This window comes from Cetorhinus maximus, chromosome 5 (assembly GCF_964194155.1).
Source record: "Cetorhinus maximus chromosome 5, sCetMax3.hap1.1, whole genome shotgun sequence".
Taxonomy (NCBI): domain Eukaryota; kingdom Metazoa; phylum Chordata; class Chondrichthyes; order Lamniformes; family Cetorhinidae; genus Cetorhinus; species Cetorhinus maximus.
Window position 1 is genome coordinate 59439098 of NC_135883.1, and position 21537 is coordinate 59460634.

Consider the following 21537-nt stretch of genomic DNA (forward strand, 5'->3'; position numbering starts at 1 on the left):
TTCTGTTTTCGTTTTGGATTTCCAGTATCCGCAGTTTTTTGTTTTTATGGACAAAGAAACCTCTTGCTGATTACCACGTACCGCCCCCGAACCCCCCCAAATCAGCTGATGTCCTCCATGTTGAACATGCTTGGAGGAAGCACTGAGGGTAGCAAGGGCACAGAATGCACTCTGGATTGGGAATTTCAATGCCCATCACCAAGAGTGGCTTGGAAGCACTGCTACTGACTGAGTCGGTCAAGTTCTAAAGGACATAGCTGTTAGACTGGGTCTGCGGCAGGTGGTGAGGGAACCAAAAAGAGGGAAAAGCATACTTGACCTCATCCTCACCAACCTGCCTGATGCAGATGCATCTGCCCATGATCATATCGGTAGGAGTGACCACACCTTGTGGAGACAAGCCCCATCTTCACCTTGAGGATACCCTCCATTGTGCTGTGTGGCACTACCTCTGTGCTAAATGAGATCTAGCACCTCAAGACTGGGCATCCATGAGGCGCTGTGGGCCATCAGCACAGCAGAATTGTACTCAACCACAATCTGTAACCTCACGGCCCAGCATATCCCCCAATCTACCATTACCACAAAGCCAGTGGATCAACCCTGGTTCAATAAAGAGGGCAGGAGGGCATGCCAGGAGCAGCACTAGGCATACCTAAAAATGAGGTGTCAATCTGGTGAAGCTACAATACAGGACTACTTGCATGTCAAACAGCACAAAGCAGCAAATCATAGACAGAGCTAAGCAATTCCACGACCAATGGATCAGATCTATGTTCTGCAGCCCTGCCACATCCGGTCGTGAATGGTGGTGGACAATTAAATGACTCACTGGAGGAGGAGGCTCCAGACATATCACCATCCTCAATGATGGAGGAGCCCAGTGCAAAAAATAAGGCTGAAGGATTCGCAACAATATTCAGCCAGAAGCGCCAAGTGGATGATCCATCTTGACCTCCTCCGGAGGTCCCCAGCATCACAGATGCCATTCTTCAGCCAATTCGATTCACTCCAAGTGACATCAAGAAACAGCTGAAGGCACTGGATACGGCAAAGGCTATGGGGCCTGACAATATTCCGACAATAGTACTGAAGGCTTGTGCTCCAGAACTTGCCGTGTCCCTAGCCAAGCTCTCCCAGTACAGCTACAACACTAGCATCTACCCGGCAATGTAGAAAATTGCCCAGGCATGTACTGTACGCAAAAAGCAGGACAAATCCAACCCGGCCAATTACCGCCCCATCAGTCTACACTTGATCATCAGTAAAGTGACAGAAGGGGTCATCAACATTGCTATTAAGCAGCACTTGCTTCGCAATAACCTGCTCACCGCCGCTCAGTTTGGGTTCCACCAAGGCCACTCAGCTTTTGACCTTAGTTCAAACATGGTCAAAAGAGCTGAACTCCAGAAGTGAGGTGAGAGTGACTGCCCTTGACATCAAGGCAGCGTTTGATTGATGTTGGCATCAAGGCATCCTAGCAACAACTGGAGTCAATGAGAATCAGGGGGAAAACTCTCTGCTGGTTGGAGCCATATTTAGCACAAAGAAAGGTGGTTGTTGTTGGTCAGTCATCTCAGTTCCAGGACATCACCGCAGGAGTTCCTCAGAGTAGTGTCCTTGGCCCAACCATCTTCAGCTGCTTCATCAATGACCTTCCTTCCATCATAAGGTCAGAAGTGGGATCTTTACTGATGATTACATGGGGAAAAATTTTCCCCCCATTGTGGGGGGAGGTGAAGGAGCGGGCGTGGGCAGGCCTCTCACCGACGCCCCCAATTGGGGGCGCGCCGCTATTTTATGTGGGCAGGCCAATTAAGGCCCGCTCAGCGTGACGTCCGCCAGGAAGCGCTATGCGGTCCCTGTGTGGGTGGGGGGGGGTGATTCCCTCAGCCGGGAGTGCGCTCTTTCGCGCATGCGCGCAAAAGAGCACACTGATCTCCCTGAGGCTAAGTGCTGCCTCAGGGAGATCGGCTTCAAATTTAAAAATGATAAACAAATGATAGCAAGATTTCCCTGACACGTACCCTCATGTGACACTGTCACATGAGTTGGGACATGTCCATAACTTTTAATGAAACCTTCATAAAATATTTAAAAATCCTCATGAAACCTCATCCCGCCCGTGGATGAGGTTTCATGCTTTTTCTTAAGCCCGCCAGGGCTCCCGGCCTGCCCGCCAACCTTAAGGTTGGACAGAGAGGTCCATTAATGATGTTAATAATTTTTCCAATGGCCTCAAAAGGCTGTTGACAGGTTGGCGGGTGCGCAGCTGATTCGACTGCACCCCTGCCGACCTGAAAATGGAAATGACGCGGGGTGATGTCGGAAGTTCCACCCGACATCATTTTACGGGTCGGCGAGTGGGCACCGCTCCCACTCACCGACCGGAAGATCCTGCCAATAGTGTTCAGCACCATCCGCAACTCCTCAGATACTGAAGCAATCTATGTCCAAATGTAGCAGGACCTGGGCGATACCCAGGCTTGGGCTGACAAGTGGCAAGTAAGACAATGACCATCCCCAACAAGAGAGAATCTAATCATCACCCCATGACATTCAATGGCATTACCATCGCTGAATCCCTCATTATCAACATTCTGGAATTACCATTGACCAGAAACTGAACTGGACTAGCCATATAAATGCTGTGGGGAGGTAATGGTGCAGTGATAGTGTTGCTGGACTAGAAATCCAGAGACCCAGGGTAATGATCTGGGGACCCAGGTTCGAATCCCACCACAGCAGGTGGTGGAATTTGAATTCAATAAAAATTTGGAATTAGAAGTCTAATGACATTGTCGATTGTTGTAAAAACCCATCTGGGTCACTAATTTATTTTAGGGAAGGAAATCTGCTGTCCTGATCTGGTCTGGCCTACATGTGACTCCAGACCCACAGCAATGTGGTTGACTCTTGAACAAAGGGCAATTCGGGATGGGCAATAAATGCGGCCTAGCCAGCGATGCCCACATGCCATGAATGAATATTAAAAAAAAGAGCTGGTCAGAAGCTAGGAATCCTGCGATGAGTAGCGCACCTCCTGACTCCCCAAAGCCTCTCCACCATCTACAAGGCACAAGTCAAGAGTGTGATGGAATATTCTCTACTTGCCTGGATGAGTGCAGCTCCAACAACACTCGAGAAGCTTGACACCATCCAGGACAAAGCAGCCCACTTGATTGGCACCTTATCCACAATCATTCACTCCTTCCACCATCAACGAACAGTGGCAGCAGTGTGTACCATTTACATGCTGCACTGCAGAAACTCACCAAGACTCCTAAGGCAGCACCTTTCAAACCCACGACTGCTACCATATAGAAGGACCAGGGCAGAAGACACATGGGAACACCACCACCTCTAAGTTCCCCTCCAAGCCACTCACCATCCTGACTTGGAAATATATTGCCGTTCCTTCACTGTCACGGGTGAAAATCCTGGGAACTCCCTCCTGAAAAACAATGTGGGTACCGACACCAGGAGACTGCAGCAGTTCAAGAAGGCAGCTCACCACCACCCTCTCAGGGGCAATTAGGGATGGGCAATAAATGCTGGCCTAGCAAGCGAAGCCCACATCCCGTAAATGAATAACAAAAAGAACTTCAAAGTTCTGGAGGGGTACCATCAACGGTACCTTTGCAAGATCCTCCAAACCCAGTGACAAGAAAGATGGTCTAACAACAGTGTCCTCTCCCAAGCCAATATGCCCAGCAGCGAGGCACCAATCACTCACTAGCTCCGCTAGGCAGGAAATGTTGTTCGTATGCTAGACACAGACTCCTGAAGCAACTTGGAACTTGGTCGCGGGAGACTGCCAGAAGCGAAAATGCTATAGGGATGTCCTCAAAGCATCGCAAAGAGATCAAACATTCCTGCCAACTAATGAAAGGCTCCAGCTTGCGACCAACCAAAACAGAAAAGGGAAGACATTGAACAAATCAGGAAACCTCATCAGGAACATGCAAAGACAAAGTCGAGACGTCGAAAGGAGTACACAAACTTCTAAACACCTCATCTGCCTAACCCTTCAAGCACCACCTGCCCCACATTCATTGGACTTATCAGCCATCTCATAAGAACATAAGAAATAGGAACAGGAGTAGACCATTCGGTCCCTCGAGCCTGCTTCGTCATTAAATGCGATCATGGCTGATCTTCTTGCGTTTTGAGTTCCACATTCCCATCTAGCCCTGCTAACCTTTGATTCCCTTGCCTAACAAGAATCTATCTACCTCTGTTTTAAAAATATTCAATGACCCCGCCTCCACCACCTTCTGAGGCAGAGAATTCCAAAGTCGCACAACTCTCTGAGAGAAAATATTTCTCCTTATCTCTGTGCTAAAAGGGCAACCCCTAATTTTAAAACAACACCCCCTTAGTTCTGGACTCAACCACAAGAAGAAGCATCTTTTCAATGTCCACCTTGTCAAGGCCGTTCAGGATCTTGTATACTTCAATCAAATCGCCCATCTTCTCTTCTAAACTCCAGTGGAAACAAGCCCAGTCTGTGGAACCTTTCCTTATAAGACAACCCACTCATTCCAAGTAATAATCTAATAAACCTTCTTTGAACCTCCTCCAATGCATTTACATACTTCCTTAAACAAGGAGACCAAAACTGCACACAGTATTCGAGGTGCAGTCTCACCAATGCCCTGTATCCTTACTTTTATGTTCAATCCCTCTTGTAATAAAGGATAGCATTCCATTAGCCTTCTTAATTACCTGCTGCACCTGCATACTTACTTTTTGTGACTCATGTACTAGAACACCTAGATCCCTCTGCACCTCAGAATTATGCAGCTGTTCTCCATTTAAGTAATACTCTGCTTTTTTGTTCTTCCTGCCAAAGTGAACAACTTCACATTTTCCCACATTGCCAAATCTTCGCCCACTCACTCAACCCATCTATATCCATCTGCAACCTCCTCATGTCCTCTTCATAACATACTTTCCTACCTATCTTTGTGTCACCTGCAAATTTAGCTACCACGTCTTCACTCCCCTCATCTAAGTCATTGATGTAAATCATAAAAAGTTGAGGCACCAGTACAGACCCCTGTGGGATGCCATTCGTCACACCCTGCCAACCAGAAAAACACCCACTTATCCATACTCTCTGCTTTCTACCGCCAGCCAATCTTCTATCCATGCTAATATGTTACCCCACTTGTGCTTTTATTTTTCGTAGTAATATTTGATGTGGCACCTTATCAAATGCCTTCTGGAAATCCAAGTACCGTATGTCTACAGATTCCCTTTTATCCACCGTGCATGTTACTCCATCAAAAAACTCCAATAAATTGGTTAAACATGATTTTCCTTTCACAAAATCATGCTGACTCTTCCCAATTGACTTGGGGTCTTCTAAATGCCCAGCTATAACCTCCTTAATGATCGATTCTAATAACTTCCCCAGGCAGACGTCAAGCTAACTGGCCTATAGTTTCTTGCCTCCCTTCTTGAATAGAGGGGTTATATTTGCTACTTTCCAATTTGATAGAACCTTTCCAGAATCTAGTGAATTTTGGAAAATTAACACCAGTGTATCAACTACTTCATTAGCCACTTCTTTTAAGACCCTAGGATGTAGTCCATTGGGACCCGGAGACTTGCCAGCTTGCAGCTCCACCAATTTGTAACATCTAGTCTTGACTGTTGATGTATTCTTAAGTTTTTTCTCTGTCCCTTCCTGCCATTCTCTGACCCTCATTTCTCATTACTATTTTGCTCTCCTGTATTGACTTTACACCTAGAATTTGCTCAGTAACATTTCCCTAATGATTTCAATTTCACCAAGTTCCTTTCTCCTGTTCACCACCTGATTTGCAGCTATAACTGGAATGTTCTTTGTATCCTCTATAGTGAATACAGAAGCAAAATATTTGTTCATTTCTTCCACCATTTCCTTATTATCCACTATTAACTCCCCACTGTCACTCTCTAGAGGACCAACACTCACTTTACTTATTCTTTTCCTTTTTAAGTACCTGTAGAAACTCTTGCTATCTACTTTTACATTTCTAGCTAGCTTCCTCTCATACTCTGATTTCTTTCTCCCGATTAGCCTTTTAGTTATTCTCTGCTGTTCTTTATATTCTGTCCAATCATCTTCCTGCCACTCATCCTTGCAGAGTCGTATGTTTTTTCCTTAAGTTTGATGCTTTCCTTAACATCTCTAGTTACCCACAGATGGTGGGTCCTCCTCTTAGAATTTTTTTATAGTAGGAATGTACTTATTCTCAATACTCTGAAATATCCCCTTAAATGTCTGCCACTGCTTCTCCATTGATCTATCCTCTAGCCTAGTTTCCCAGTTCACTTCAGCTAGCTCAGTTTTCATCCCCACATAGTTGCCCTTATTTAAGTTTAAGATACTTAAATCCACTCCTCTCCCTTTCAAACTGGATGTAAAATTCAATCATATTGTGGTCGCTGCTAACTAGGGGTGCCTTTACTCTGAGGTTATTAATTAATCCTGTCACGTTGTACAATACCAAATCTAATATAACCTGCTCTCTGGTTGGTTCCAGAACATGCTGCACTAAGAAACTATCTCAAAAGCATTCTAAGAACTCCTTATCCAGGCTACTACTGCCAATCTGATTTTTCCAGTTATGTGTAGATTAAAATTACCCATGATTATTGCCGTCCCTTTATCACAAGCACACAATACTTTGTCCTACACTGTGGCTACTGTTAGGGGGCTGTAGACCACTCCCACTAATGACTTTTTTCCCCGACTATTCCTCATCTCCAACCAAACCGATTCTACATCCTGATCTCCTGAACCAAGGTCATCTCTAACTATTGCACCAATGCCCTCTTTGATTAACCATGCTACCCCTCCACCTTTACCTAGCTTCCTATTCTTCTTAAATGTCATAGACCCTTCAATATTAAGGGCCCAATCTTTGTCATCCATTCACCTCCTGATTGGCCACGTCTCCATAATTGCTATCATATCATATTTACTTACTTCAATATGGGCCATCAATTCATTTACTTCGTTATGAATGCTACATGCATTCAGATAGAGAACCTTCAGTTTTGGCTTTTTGTGACCTTTGTAACATCTAGTCTTGACTGTTGATGTATTCTTAGGTTTTTTCTCTGTCCCTTCCTGCCATTCTCTGACCCTCATTTCTCATTACTATTTTGCTCTCCTGTATTGACTTTACACCTAGAATTGCTACCTCTACCCAAGCTTGATCCCTCAACCCTCTTGTTTAGTTTAAAGCCCTCTCTACTTCCCTAGTTATGTGATTTGCGAGGACACTCACGGTTCCAGCACGGTTCAGGTGTAAACTGTCCCAATGGTACAGCCCCACTTTCCCCAGTACTGATTCCAGTGCCCCACAAACCAGAACCCACTTCTCCCACATCAGTTTTTGAGCCACGCATTTGTCTCTCTAATCTTATTTGCCCTATGCCACTTTGCACATGGCTCAGGTAATGATCCAGAGATTATTACCTTTGAGGTTCTGCTTCTTAATTTGGTACCTAGCTCCTCATACTGGCTTTGCAGAACCTCTTTCCTAGTTCAACTTATGTTATTGGTACATACATGGACCACGACAACTGGATCCTCCCCCTCCCACTGCAAGTTCCTCTCTAACCCTGAGCAGATGTCCTGAACCCTGGCACCAGGAAGGCAACACTGTTGTCTGGACTCTCATGCTTTGCTACAGAGAATAGTGTCAATCCCCCTCGCTATACTATCCCCGACTACTACTACATTACTTTTTGCTCCCCCCGCTTGAACAGCTTCTTGTACCACTGTGCCATAGCAGCCAGCTCATCCATCTTGCAGACTTCGCTTTCATCCACACGGGTTGTGAGCACCTCAAACCTGTTTGACAATTGCAAAGCCTGTGGTTCCTCCCCTAATGTCTGCTTGGTCCCATTACCTGCCTCACTGACAGTCACATTCTCCTGTCCCTCACAGCTGACCAAAACAGATGACCCTTTTAAAAACAGAGTTGTGACTGTCTTCTGGAACAAAGTATCCAGGTATTTCTCCCCCTCCCTTATGTTGCGCAGTGTCTGCATTTCGGCTTCCAGATCAATAATCCTGATCTGCAATTCCTCGAGCTGCTTACACTTCCTGCAGACATGTTTGTCATGGATTGCCTTGGCGTCCAAAAGCTCCCACATCTCACAGCTGCAACATAACACCTGTCCCACCACTTTAACTTATGTTATTTAATTTACTTTAATTACTTTCTTCTATGTTTGCTACAATTTACTGGGTTTATTGAATGCTAATACCACTGACAACTAAAAGTTATATGCTTCTTAACTGCGAGGTATGTGTTTTAGATACTTATTTAAATTACTTAATTTTTATTGCTTTTTTAAATCTTTATTGTTTGATTTTAATTTTAAAGTTTTCAAATTTTGGTTTATTATTTTAAAGTTTTAGTTCTTTTTATTTATAAATCTACCTTAACGCACCTGTCCTAAGCTGGTTTCTCACACCCTGTCCCTTAGACTGAGCACTTACTGGCCAATCAACTTACTAGCTTCCTGTGACATCACAGTTGCATTTTTTCCCGGACTGCAGCCTCACAGCAGCTGAAACAGTAAAACAGCGCCCCGACTGTATCCCGCTGGTCTGCTCCGCTCCGCTCTGATTCCCAGCAAGGTACCCAAACTGAAGTCCCCACCGCTCTCCACGCCCTTTTAAAGCTGAAGTCCCCGCTGCTCTCGCACCCTTTTCAAACTGAAGTCTTTCCTACTCTCCCCGCTAAACTGAAGTCTCTCCCACTCTCCACGTCACTTTTAAACTGAAATCTCTCCTGCCTCCGCGTCCTTTTCAAACTGAAGTTCCCACCTCTCTCCGCGTCCTTTTTGAACTGAAGTCTCTCCTGCTTTCTGCGTCCTTTCTAAACCCTTTTTAAATCTCAGAACTCACTGAACTGGACTGGAAGCAAGTCATCCTCAATCCCAAGGGACTGGGTAAGAAGAAGAGGCTCACTATCTTCTCACAGTGGTATGCTGAGATCAAGTGAATGTATATAACTCCAGGAAATCAAATGTGCGCCTTATCTCTTCTTGGTTACTGAGTGCACTGAGCTCAAGTTCATTGCACCATTTTAGTCATACGGAAATTTCTAGTGTCAATGCAATATATTCACTTAGTTGAATACCTTTAAATATGATTTTTAATCTTTGCCAAACAGATTTTCCAGACACAGAAATATTAGAATGCATACATAGTAAGTATTGTTTTTCTTGTTTTGAATGTACTACTACAAAGGGAAGTAAAAGAACCCAAGAAATAGGAGCAAGAGTAGACTATATGGCACATCAAGCCTGCTCTGCCATTCAATACGATCGTGGCTGATCTTGGGCTTCAACTCCACTTTGCTGCACACTCCCCTTATCCCTTGATTCCCTGAGAGATTAAAAATCTGTCTATCCCAACCTTAAGTGTATTCAACGATGGAGCATGCATAATCTTCTGGGGTAGAGAATTCCAAAGAACCACAGCCCTTTGACTGAAGTAATTTCTCCTCATCTCAGTCTTAAATGATTGACAACTTATCCTCAGACTGTGCCCCCAGTTTTAGATTCCCCGACCAGCGGAAACAATCTCCCAGAGTCTACCCTATCGTCCCCATTCAGAATCTTGTATGTTTAAATAAGATCACCTCTCATTTTTCTAAACTTCTGAGAATGTAGGCCCAATTTACTCAACCCCTCATCCTAGAATAACTAATTAATATTTAATAATTATCTGAAGAACTATTTCTTAGATAATCTGACAGCATCATGCAAGATAATTTTTCCTAGACACCGTACATTTGTGTTCTTATATTCAAACACATATATATTGAATTTACAGTACATGCATGCACAACACGATGATTCAAATTGCAATGCAATTGTTATCAGTACTGTGTTAGTCTTTTTTTGGAAGTAATTTATGATTAAAATATTTTACCAATGGAACTTAATAGAAGTTAGTGTAGTAGCCAAATATACGTTATGAAGTTCCATGTTCATGTCATGTGACACATATTTACTATGGCAATTTCTGTTGCAGAAATTTCAAGTTCGCACTTAGAAGAGCTACTTTATGACATATCGTCTGACAAAAGGCTTCCTCGTGGATGACTTGAGAGCTGCATTCAATTGTGAATCGAACTCCTGTATCAATGTCACAATGAGACCTGGCAAAGAAGTAGCTCGGAATAATACAAAGTAACCTTTCCCATCCAAAGACTACCGATTGATAAGTGACAAAAAAATGCCATTTTCAGATTTCAGGTGCAGTTTTGCAACCTTGCATGAACAGTACTAAATATATGAAAACATCTCTGTAGAAAGCAATACTCACTTTGGCACCCATGTCAATCAAGTGGCCTACGAATGGTTTTGAATAATTTTCAGTTTTGTTTGAGGACCACACCTCCACAAATGCCACAACATCTGCAGAAAAATTGCATTCAATTAGTAACTATGATATCACATACAATGATCAAACTCAAATTTTAAAATCAAGGACTTCCAAGTTCGTTTGAAGGCTCCTGAAAATTCACTGGAAAAATATTGTAACACTAAAAAAACACAATGAGGTAAGAAACCAATTAAACCTTAAAGGGTTTATAACTCTATAAGTTTGTATTGTTTAAAATATTTAATATATTTTCACTTCAATAAAAGTCACTTCTATCCTCCCTCTACCCTTCCACTCCAGTATATTCCAGTGTGGTTACATATGTTCAGCAGCTCATCATCTTTGACTATGCTACAGTAATATGAAGATGTTAAACAGACTGGAGCTCTGTTATATCACAGGCAGTAAAACTTACAAAAATCATACTAGCACAGCTATTTAGAGCTCTCTGTGCAACAACCCAGCTAACTAGATTTATATTGGGAATCCAAAGCACAGCTACCAAGAAACACATTTTAGGGAGTGGTTGGCAGTTTTGTATCAGCTTTCACAACAGTGTGAAATGTTCATATGCATTAAATGAATGAAGCCACTCATGAGTTACAATCACCCATGGTACCTGCATTTCTGGAAAGATTGAGTAGGAAATGACAAAAAAATGGTGGTCATGTGTAAGGCAAAAAAATAAATAAAATAAACAAAGCCTATGTTTATGTATCAAAATGTCACTCGTTTTTAACAAAATCCAGTCAAAGGAAAGGATTAAAACAGGTTTCCCAGAGGAAGCATTGTGATGCAATTCTACATTTACATTCTCTTAATTCTCTTTCCCTGTGCAACAACTTGCATTTAGCAGCTTTTTCGTTGTAAAATATCCCAAAGCAGTTCACAGGAGTGTTATCAAACAAAACTTGACATTGAACCACCCAATAGGGAGACGTCTGGACAGATGTCCAAAAGCTTACTCAAAGAGATAGTTTTAAGGCAGTGCAAGGAGAATATTACACATCTAATAGCCCCCAATACCTGAAAATCAAAGAAAATTCATCTCACCTACAAAATTCACAACTCCTCTGCAGCCCAGCTGGTTCAATAACTTCTGGTGTTTGAGTTATTTTGTTTCAATCCATGCAGAACTAAAATTTTGTATTTTAAGTATAATATTGCCATCATTCTTTGGTATACAATATACAACCTTTACTGATTACAGAAGATTAAAATTGTCACTTCCAGCCTTAAAAATTCGTCCACATTGAGGTCCAGCATGTTTTTGGGAGAGCATGTATCCAGCTGGCATATATACACACCGTGTTTTATATGTGATTGTACAAATGTTTGAGTTGGTTTATAAAGCAGACAAGGCAATAATCATGTTGAAATCTTTAAAAGACAAAGCTCAGTTTAAATTCAAATATATTGTTGTTTCAATGGTACCTTGAATTAACTTTGTAATAATGGAAGTATTTTCTGATATTGCATCATTAGCTTCGCAATTGGACAATCTACATGCTTGTTCAGTACCTTGGAGAATAGCTTTTTTGCTGCAATCACTGGCCATTCTGCAGGAGTCTGTGCAATGGTTCTTTGTCCCAGTCAGGAAATTTCCAAAAGATTAGCTGTACAATTATATTAAAAAATATATAATTTTGGAATTGCATAGCAACACACGGGCTTCACTATATTTTTTAAAATGCAGAAATACATAGCACAATCGTCAGCATCTGAAAAGACATTAATATTTGGGTTAGAAATTCTTTCATCAGAACTACAAAAGAAAGACTGGCCCTTCATAAAGTCGAAAAGAGAAGTGATGGAGCAAATATTGTAAATAATAGCTCATGGGAATTGGTTTAGAAAGGCAGCAGCTAAGTAAAAAAGATCTTAAACAGAAAGGAGCAAAATGGAATATGAATGGGACAAACTAGGCCCCAGAGACAACACTGGGCAAAGACGGAGATCCAGATCATAACTTATTGTTGAAAGCGACAAATTTTGAGGGGTTAGTTGTTCAATCTGAACAGAAATAAAAGACTGTAAAGTGTATTGCAACAAATAACTTAAGAGCTTAAGATACAAGTATTGAGTGAACATATACTGTAACAGCTAGGAATTACAGTACATAGCTAAAGTTAGGAAAGACAACAACCTGGATGAAACCGTGTCACAGGTGTCCCCAAGGTGAACCAGAGCATCCCGAACAAAAGCAGAACTACCTGAGGTGACAGCACATAACTTGCTACAAATGGAGAGATTGTATGATCTTATATTCTTATCACAAAGGGACAAATTTAGAACCTGAAACTTACCAATGGTATAAAAATGCTGACATAAAGTTGCTAAATTGCATAAATCAAAAATAATCTTGTGATACTGTTACTAAACAAACACAGCCCCTGTTGAGACAATGTAATACATAAATTACTGTTGGTCTTAAATTTAGGTGCTGTTAATTAATGTTACATACCATTACTTTTGCTGCAGTCATCAATACAATTTGGGATATGATTAATTATTTCACAATAGAGGCTGCAAAAAAAGTAGTGCTAGTTAATGCAATCCTGGCTGACTTCATTGTAGAAGCCTCAAGTGAATAGAGTTCAGCTGCACTTCACTCAGGATTGCATTGTAATCTTGTTGCAAATAGGTCTGGTTTTGATAACCATTGGTATCTTTCAGGCTCAGGTTCATGGGATGAACTAATTTGGGTACCAAATATAAAACTCAGATGAAGATAAACAGCAATCCTATTATCTGATGTTTACAGAGGAAAGAGCAGAAAAGGTTTGTCTGAAGACCTCCAAATCACACACTCAAATTTCAAATACAATATTTTTTGCATCACGTGCAGGGTTTCGAATTCATCTATCCTATTTTGCAGAGGTTGGCTATACTTTTATCTATCTTCTGACCATCAATGAAGCAGGCGTATAATATGAAAGGACATTTGATGAAAACTTTAGCAAGGCAAGGGAACTTCATTTTGATGTTAAGGTCATATTACAGACCCTTCGGTGTTAGCAGTAAGCGACCACTGGGCATAACTTAGTTTGTATGTGGCATCCACGAAACCTCATATCACCCTAAGCATCTTATGTAAATTAGAACAATATTACCACACACTTGCCCACCATTTTTCACCAAGAGTTTTGGAGCACTGCTGTTACAATGTATTTTCTCTGCGACTGGAGTTTCTTTAAGGAATTATCCAACCCAAAGGTTAGTCTTCACTTCCAACAAGCAGCACAATTTCCGGCATAGAAAAATACAACTAGAACAAATAAATTTAAACCCATGGTGTTGGGGGTGGTATATTAGCATGGATAGAGGATTGGCTAACTAATAGAGAACAGAGAGTTGGGATGAGAGGGGCATTTTCAGGATGGCAACCTGTAACTCATGGGGTGCCACAGGGATCAGTGCTAGGGCCACAATTATTTACAATATACATAATTGACTTAGATGAGGGAAGTGAAAGTATCATCACCAAGTTTGCAGATGACACAAAAATAGGTGGGAAGGCAGGTGGTGAGGATGACACAGAGTCTACAGAGGGATATAGACAGGCTAAGTGAGTGGGCAAAAACTTGGCAGATGGAATATAATGTGGGAAAATGAAAGGTTATGCACTTTGGCAAGAAGAATAGAGGAGCTGAATATTATTTAAATGGAGAAAGACTGCAGAAAGCTGCAGCTCAGAGGAATTTGGGGTCCTCGTGCATGAATCACAAAAAGCTATCATACAAGTTCAGCAGGTAATAGGGAAGGCAAATGGAATATTAGCCTTTATTTGAAAGGGAATGGGGTATAAAAATAGGGAAGTCTTGCCAAAAATATACAAGGCATTTGTTAGACCACACCTAGAATACTGTGAACAGTTTTGGTCCCCTTATCTAAGGAAAAATATACTGGCATTGGAGGTAGTCCAGAGTGGGTTCACTAGGTTGATCCCAAGGATGGATGGATTTTCTTATGAGGAGAGGTTGAGTATGTTGGGCCTGTACTCATTGGAGTTTAGAAGAATGAGAGGCGACCTTTTGAAACATATAAGATTCTTAGGGGGCTTGACAGAGTAGATGCTGAGAGGTTGTTTCCCTTTGTGAGAGAGTCTAGGATCAGAGGGCGTAATCTCAGAGTAAGGGGGCACCCATTTAAGGCAGAGATGAGGAGAAATTTCTTCTCTCAGAGGGTAGTGGATCTGTGGAATTTTTTTTACCAGAGGGCTGTAAAGGCTGAGTCGTTAAGTATATTCAAGGCTGAGATAGACAGATTTTTAATCAGCAGGGAATAGAGGGTTATGGGGAAAAAGCAGAAAAGTGGAGTTGAGGATTATCATATCAGCCATGATCTCATTGAATGGCAGAGCAGACTCGATGGGCCAAATAACCTACTTCTGCTCCTACGTCTTATGGTCCCAGGACCTTAAATCCAAGGAGTTAAAACAAGGTGTAGAGTACACGCATACGTATTAGAAGCAGGAGTAGGTCACTCGGCCCTTGGAGTCTGCTCCGGCACTCCGTAAGATCACGGCTGATCTGGTTGTAACCTCCCTTTCACCCCCTTGCTTATCAAGAATCTATCTAACTCTGCCTTAAAGATATTCAAAGACTCTACTTCCACTGCCTTTTGAGGAAGAGAGTTCCAACGAATCACGACCTTCTGAGAGAAAAAATTTCTCTTCATCTGTCTTAAATCAGTGACCTCATATTTTTAAACAGTGACCCCTAGTTCTAGAGAGGAAACATCCCCTGCACACCCACCCTGTGAAGGCCTCTCAGTATCTTAAAGGCTTCAATCAAGTCACCTCTTACTCTGCTAAACTCCAGTGGATACAAGCCTAACCTATCCAACTTTTCCTTAGAAGACAACCCACCCATTCCTGGTATTAGTCCAGTAAACCTTCTCTGAACTGCTTTAAATGCACATACATCCTTCCTTAAATAAGGAGACCTTATTTTGTCATATTTCTTCATAAAGGATATCATTTTACACATACAAAAGTTAGAGTTTTCTTTCAAAAGAGAATTGTTCAAAACTGAAAACAAGCTGGAGATTTAGAGAGGGGCTTCAAGAGCTTCAAACCCAGGCAGTTACAGGCATAGCCACCAACGGTGGAGCAATTAAAATTGGGGATGCTGAAGAGTTCAATGAGTGAAGATATCTCAGGACTGAGGGCCTGATGACAACATGGCTGGATTTGAAAACAAGGATGAGAATTTTAAAAGAGGTGCTACTTAAACAGAAAACAGTGTAGGTCAACGAATACAGTGGTGATAGGGGACTTAGTGTGGATAAGGAAGAAGACAGCAGATTTTTGGAGGACAAATTTATGGAGAGTAGAATCTGGGAGACTTGCCAGAAGGATGTTGGAATAGTCAAGTTTCAAGGTCACGGTGGCATGAATGGGGGTTCCAGCAACAGATGAACTAAGGCAGGGATAGAGTCAGACAATGTCACAGTGTTGGAAATAGGTAGCCACTGCTGGTTGTGGCTATGTGGTTGGTAAAAATTTTGCAGGGTTGAATTTGCAGAGGCTCTGAAGGATCTTGATTACATTGCCCTCTCAGTCTCGTCTCCAACTTCTGTAGTTGTTCCTTATGCCTAATGCCAAAAATCAGATGGTAGGCAGTCTTTTTTTCACACCTTTTTCAGTGTCAGGATATAATTTCGGTGACACTAACTCCACCACCCACCGGAAAGGCATCAGGAATGTTTGTGCACACATACTCAGCCTGCACTTCAACTGCTGGCGCATGTGCAACTGATCCTGATGCCTTCCCGGTCAGCAACTGGAGCATTAGTGTTGTGGAAAATCCCAATTCATGCACAGCCTGGCTAGCTCATTTGATAGTTAACAGGACTCTTAATCCCAGGGTCATTGTCTCAAACCCAAAATTGGGTGAACGTTTTTTTTATTTTATATCGTTTCTTTATTATTTATTTATTTTTATTTTTTATTGAAACACTGAACAATTATGATGAATGAAGGCCTTTGTCACAGATACAAGAATTACAAAGAATGGACATGGTATTGAGCCCAGTTACCAAAGAACACAATTAGTTGTAGAAAATAGCAAACGATAATAATTAATAACCCACAACCTCTACCAGCTAGAAGGACAAGGGCTGCAGATAGATGGGATCACCACCACCTACAAGTTCCCCTCCAAGCCACTCACCACTCTGACTTGGAACTACATCGTCATTCCGTCACTTTCACTGGGTCAAAATCCTGGAACTCCCTTCCTAACAGCACTGTGGGTGTATCTACACCACATGGACTGCAGTGGTTCAAGGCAGTGGCTCACCACCACCTAAAGGGCAATTAGGGATGGGCAATAAATGCTGGCCTAGCCAGTGAAGCGGACATTTTGTAAAAGAACAAAATTTTAAAAATCAGCACTTCTCAAATTCTTTTCTATAGCATTTGCAAAAGCCCATATTTAAAAAAAAGCCATGCCCCAATGTATTTCTAATACGAATTTTAATAATGGTTGGCAAATGAACAGGACATTTGGGGAACAGACAATCCTAAAATTTTAATTTGCTCCCCAACAATACATTTCAGTTTGCTGCTCAAAAATTAATTGCAGCCGTCTGTCTAGGTGCAAATGTTAAAAGGGAGTACCAACTGCATCGAAAATCATCTCACTTTCTGTAAGTGGCACCGCCTCTGCACATGTCTTTCTGTGACAGGATATCTGCACCAAGTAACGAGGGGGACACATCAATGTCCTGTTATTGGGGCTGGACTTGTGTTCTGGTTCTCCCACTGTACAACCCTTGGCCTAAAATATTCACAACTCCCTGAAACATTAAAAACTCTGTTTCTCACTCCACAGAGGCTGCCCGACCCATGCGGAGTCTTTCCAGCACTTTTCGTTTTCACTTTACACTTGCAGCACCCGCAGTAATTTTGCTTTTCCTTGAGATGAAGCCACCTTCCCCCTTTCCCGGACGCCGAGCTGAGGTTCAGCTCTGCACAAAGACAAACAAATTAACCCCGAGACAAATCGACAGTCAGCCGCACAAAGATCCAGGTGCTTTACTTTACTGAAGCCACGACTCATCACAACCCGAATTAAAATGATTCTCAAAGTCCCCCGCCCGCGACTAACCTGTCGCTGCTCTCAATGAAATTTAAACATGGCGGGAGAAGAGCGCGTGCCGCTAGGCTCGCCGGGAAAAGAACGCGCTGCCAACTGTCAGTAACCGATCCGGGGGCGGAGCCCGGGGGAGAAGGGGCTTGGGGAGAATGGGCGGGGCCTGTGTTGGGGCCGGAGGTTAGGGGAGGGGCTGGGAGAAAGGGCGGGGCCGGAGGATAGGGAGCGAGAACGGCGGATACAGGGCGGGGCCGGAGGGAAGGGGCGGGGCCTGTGGTATAAGGACGGGGCTTCCTGTGCAACATCAGTGTTGCCACGACATCAATTGTATTCACGTCAGACGCAGCGAATTATACCTTATTATACTTTTTGAAAGTGGGTATTTTGAGTCATCGTTGGGGAACCACTGACACTCTCGGTCCGACTGGCAGATGTCCTGTAGCAATGCTCACTGAGTCAAAGGAGAAGCCAAAATGTCAGGAATGCAGTGAGGTGTTCGCAAAGAACAAGATTTTCATTCTATAGTTAGATGTCGCACATGGTACCCATGGTCACTTATTACATATGGTCACTTTTTTAGCTGCTGGCTTTTTTTTCTCTTATTGCTGCTATTTCTTTGCCTCTCCTGCTTTCGTATTTCCTGTTCTCCTCTTCAGCTTCTCTCCCCTTATTTTTATCAACTTCTCTCCGTCATGTTTCTCCCTCTGTAGTGTGGAATTTCATGAAATGGTTTCCCAGTGCATGGCATGGAGAGCCAAGTGTTGTGTTCTACTATGGGGTTGCTTTGCTCATGAACCGGTTGCACGCTTGTCTGTCGGCAGGTGAGTCGATTACAATATACTGCAGATGCTGAGACTAATATGAAATGAAGCACATGCTATTTATTTACACAAATAGAGCTCTAACATGATGTGTGCTTGTCCAACCAGATTCTAGACTAATATTAACATGGTAGCCCATGCTACACAACTATTGGGTCTTAGACTCACATGGTCAATCTGCTCACATTCTCTTAAAGGTGTGAGACACCAAGCATGGAATTTTTAAGAAGATTTTGGGTGAGAAACTGCAACTCATTAGTGCCCCTTTTTTGGCATTACGCATACTCATAGACTGACTGGGTGGCATCCAAAGTACACAGGCACTCCTGTAATATTGGTGAAGGCGTTAGCGTGAAATATGTAGAGCCAGTAGATCATGACATCACTCGGATTTAACACCAGCAGTGCCAGTTTGGAGCTCAACACCCCAGCCAAGTCCCTGCCTTAACCTTGATGGAAGGACCATCATGGCTGATGACTCCAATGCACATGTGGGTACCATGCAGAGAATGATGCAAGCCATGCTGCCATGTTAAACATGATAGAGCAGACCACTGACAAGCTGAAAAAATACTTCTGCTACCTGGGTGGCTTTGGAGGAAATCTGCAGTGTTCATGTGTCAGGATTCATGGTGGTCTGCAGCATGCTACAGCACCCTGCAATTATGAGGGGATAAACCATGCCACCAGCTATCCATTGAGCAACAGAGGAGCAGGAACATTAGGAGGAGGAGGAAGAGGAAGGGAGGAAGCAACCTAGACAGCCCCATTTTCCCGGGACGACCATGAGGAAATAATCTGAGTAGGATACCAGGAATCAATTTCTCATTCAACAACAGTCCCTCAGTAACTGACCACAAAGTGTCTGCTTGACCACAATGCAAAAATAAAATCCACTAAAAAATAACATTCCAAATCAAATTTATAATTAAACTTAATCACTAAATTATTACAGTGCAGAAGGAGACTATTCAGCCCATTGTGTCTGCATCAGCTGTGCTAATGAACATTTCACCCAATGCCATTCCCTGCCTTCACCTCATAACCTGACGCATTCTTTCTCTTCAGATAACTGTCAAACTCCCTTTTGAGTGTTTCATTTGGACCAGCGTCCATTACTCTCTCAGGCAGTGCATTCCAGAACTTAACCACTCGCTGGGTGAAAAAGTTTTACCCAAGGCCGTTTTTGCTTCTTTTGCCAATTACTTTAAATCTGTGCCTCTCGTTCGCGATCCTTTCACCAGTGGGAGCAGTTTCCCCCTATCTATTCTGTCCAGACCCCTCATGATTTTGAATACTTCTACCAAATTCCCTCTAGGCCTTCTCTTCTCCAAGGAAATTAGTCCCAACTTCGACAATCTATCTTCATAAGTGAAGTTCCTCATCTCTGGAACTATTCTTGTGAATCTTTTCTGCAATCTCTGCAAAACCTTCACAATCTTCCTAAAGTGCGGCACACATAGCTGGGCGTAATACCCCAGCAGAGGCCAAATTAGTGTCTTATACAAGTTCAACATAACCTCCTTGCTCTTGTACTCTATGCCCCTGTTGATAAAGCCTAGGATACTGTATGCTTTCTTAACCATGCTCTCAACCTATCCTGCCACCTTCAATGACATGCAGATATAAACCCAGGTCCCTCTGCTTCTGCATTCTTTGTAGAGCTGTACCCTTTACTTTATATTGTCTCTCCATGTTCTTCCTAACAAAATGACCTCCGCATTGAACTTCATCTGCTACCTATCTGCCTATTCCACGAATTTGTCTCTGTACTTTTGAAGTTCGACACTATCTTCTCATAGTTCGCAATGATTCCAAGTTTCCTATCATCTGCAAACTTTGAAATTGTGCCCTGTACACCAAGGTCTAGATCATTAATATACATCAGAAAGAAGGAAGGGTTCCAACACTGACCCCTGGGAACTCCAGTTTTAACCTTCCTCTAGCCTGAGAAACACCCATTAACCACTACTCTCTATTTCCTGTCACTCAACCAATTCCACATCCTTGTTGCTGTTTATTCTGTGAGCTATAACTTTGCTCATAAGTCTGTTGTGTGGCATTATGTTAAATGCCTTTTGGAAGTCTATATACACCACATCACCAGTATTGTCCTCATCAATCCTCCATGTTACCACTTCAAAAAACTCCGGCAAGTTAATTAAACACAATTTTCCCCCAAGAAATCCATGCTGGCTTTCTTTAATTAACCTGCATTTGTCCATGTGACTATTAATTTTGCCCCAATTGTTGTTTCTAGAAGTTTCCCCACCACCGAAGTTAAACTGAATGGCAATGTAGTTGCTGGGCTTATCTTTACACCCTTTTTTGTTTGCAATTCTCCAATCTTCTGGTATCATCCCCAAGTCTAAAGAAGACTGAAAAATTATGACCAGTGACTCCGCAATTTCCACTCTCACTTCCCTTAATATCCTTGGTAGCATCTCATCCGGTCCTGGTGCCTTATCCACTTTAAGTACAGACAACTTATCCAATACTTCCTCATGTCACCATCTCCCTCAAGGCACCCCTTGACCTGGAAGCTGTCCCAACAAGAAGGAAGATAAGATATTGAAGGCATGTGGGCAGAGACAAGGGAGAGCTGCAGCAGCTGAAGAACAGAGAGGGCACATTTACAAGGAGCTGTTTTTGTAAAACAGTTAAAAAGCACAGAAAACTGAAGATAGGATTGGAGCAAAGATTGTGAATTGAACAATTCCACAGCTATGCTTCAGTTTTGCCAGAACCGACCAGACCGTTTAAAAAGGCTTATTAAAGGAGCCAGATAAAGGAGTCTCTGGGGAATCTGTTCAGTCAATACTATTGTGAACCTAACTAAGGAAGTTCTGCAGGAGCTTGTCATTTGGTTCACAACTGCTTCTGGGGGACTCAGATGGAGTGGAGCTACCATTGCAGGTGACCCGAGGTCCAAATTCATTGAGAAAGAAAAGTGAAAGATCCTGCATTCAGAAGGCTAAGTTGGAAAGACTGCAAGATTGCATGTGATGCCACATTTGTGTGGGGAGTGTTACAAATACTTGTAAACCTCATGAGATAGTCTTTCTTGTATCTGTTATTCCATGTGTAATTTATAATTCATACCGACTGTAATTTACCTGTTAATTCATGTTCAATTTATGTGATTTCTGATTTGTGCTAAAGTAAAAGCTACAAAAAGTGGAATCCTGTTGGTAATTTCATTTGTGGA

General features: G+C 42.5%; 1 protein-coding gene across 1 annotated transcript in view; it reads right to left on the reverse strand.

Annotated features, from left to right (window-relative positions):
- Positions 1-17577, reverse strand: part of mcph1 (microcephalin 1) — a 370028-nt gene extending 352451 nt beyond the window's left edge. The window contains exons 1-3 of the mRNA XM_078541909.1: positions 17524-17577; positions 11930-12024; positions 10349-10440 (exon numbers count right to left, since the gene is read on the reverse strand). Of these exons, the coding sequence (XP_078398035.1) occupies positions 10349-10440; positions 11930-11966 (129 nt within the window). The 5' untranslated portion in view covers positions 11967-12024; positions 17524-17577. The remainder of the gene's footprint in view (positions 1-10348; positions 10441-11929; positions 12025-17523) is intronic.
- Between the last annotated feature and the right edge of the window lie 3960 nt (positions 17578-21537).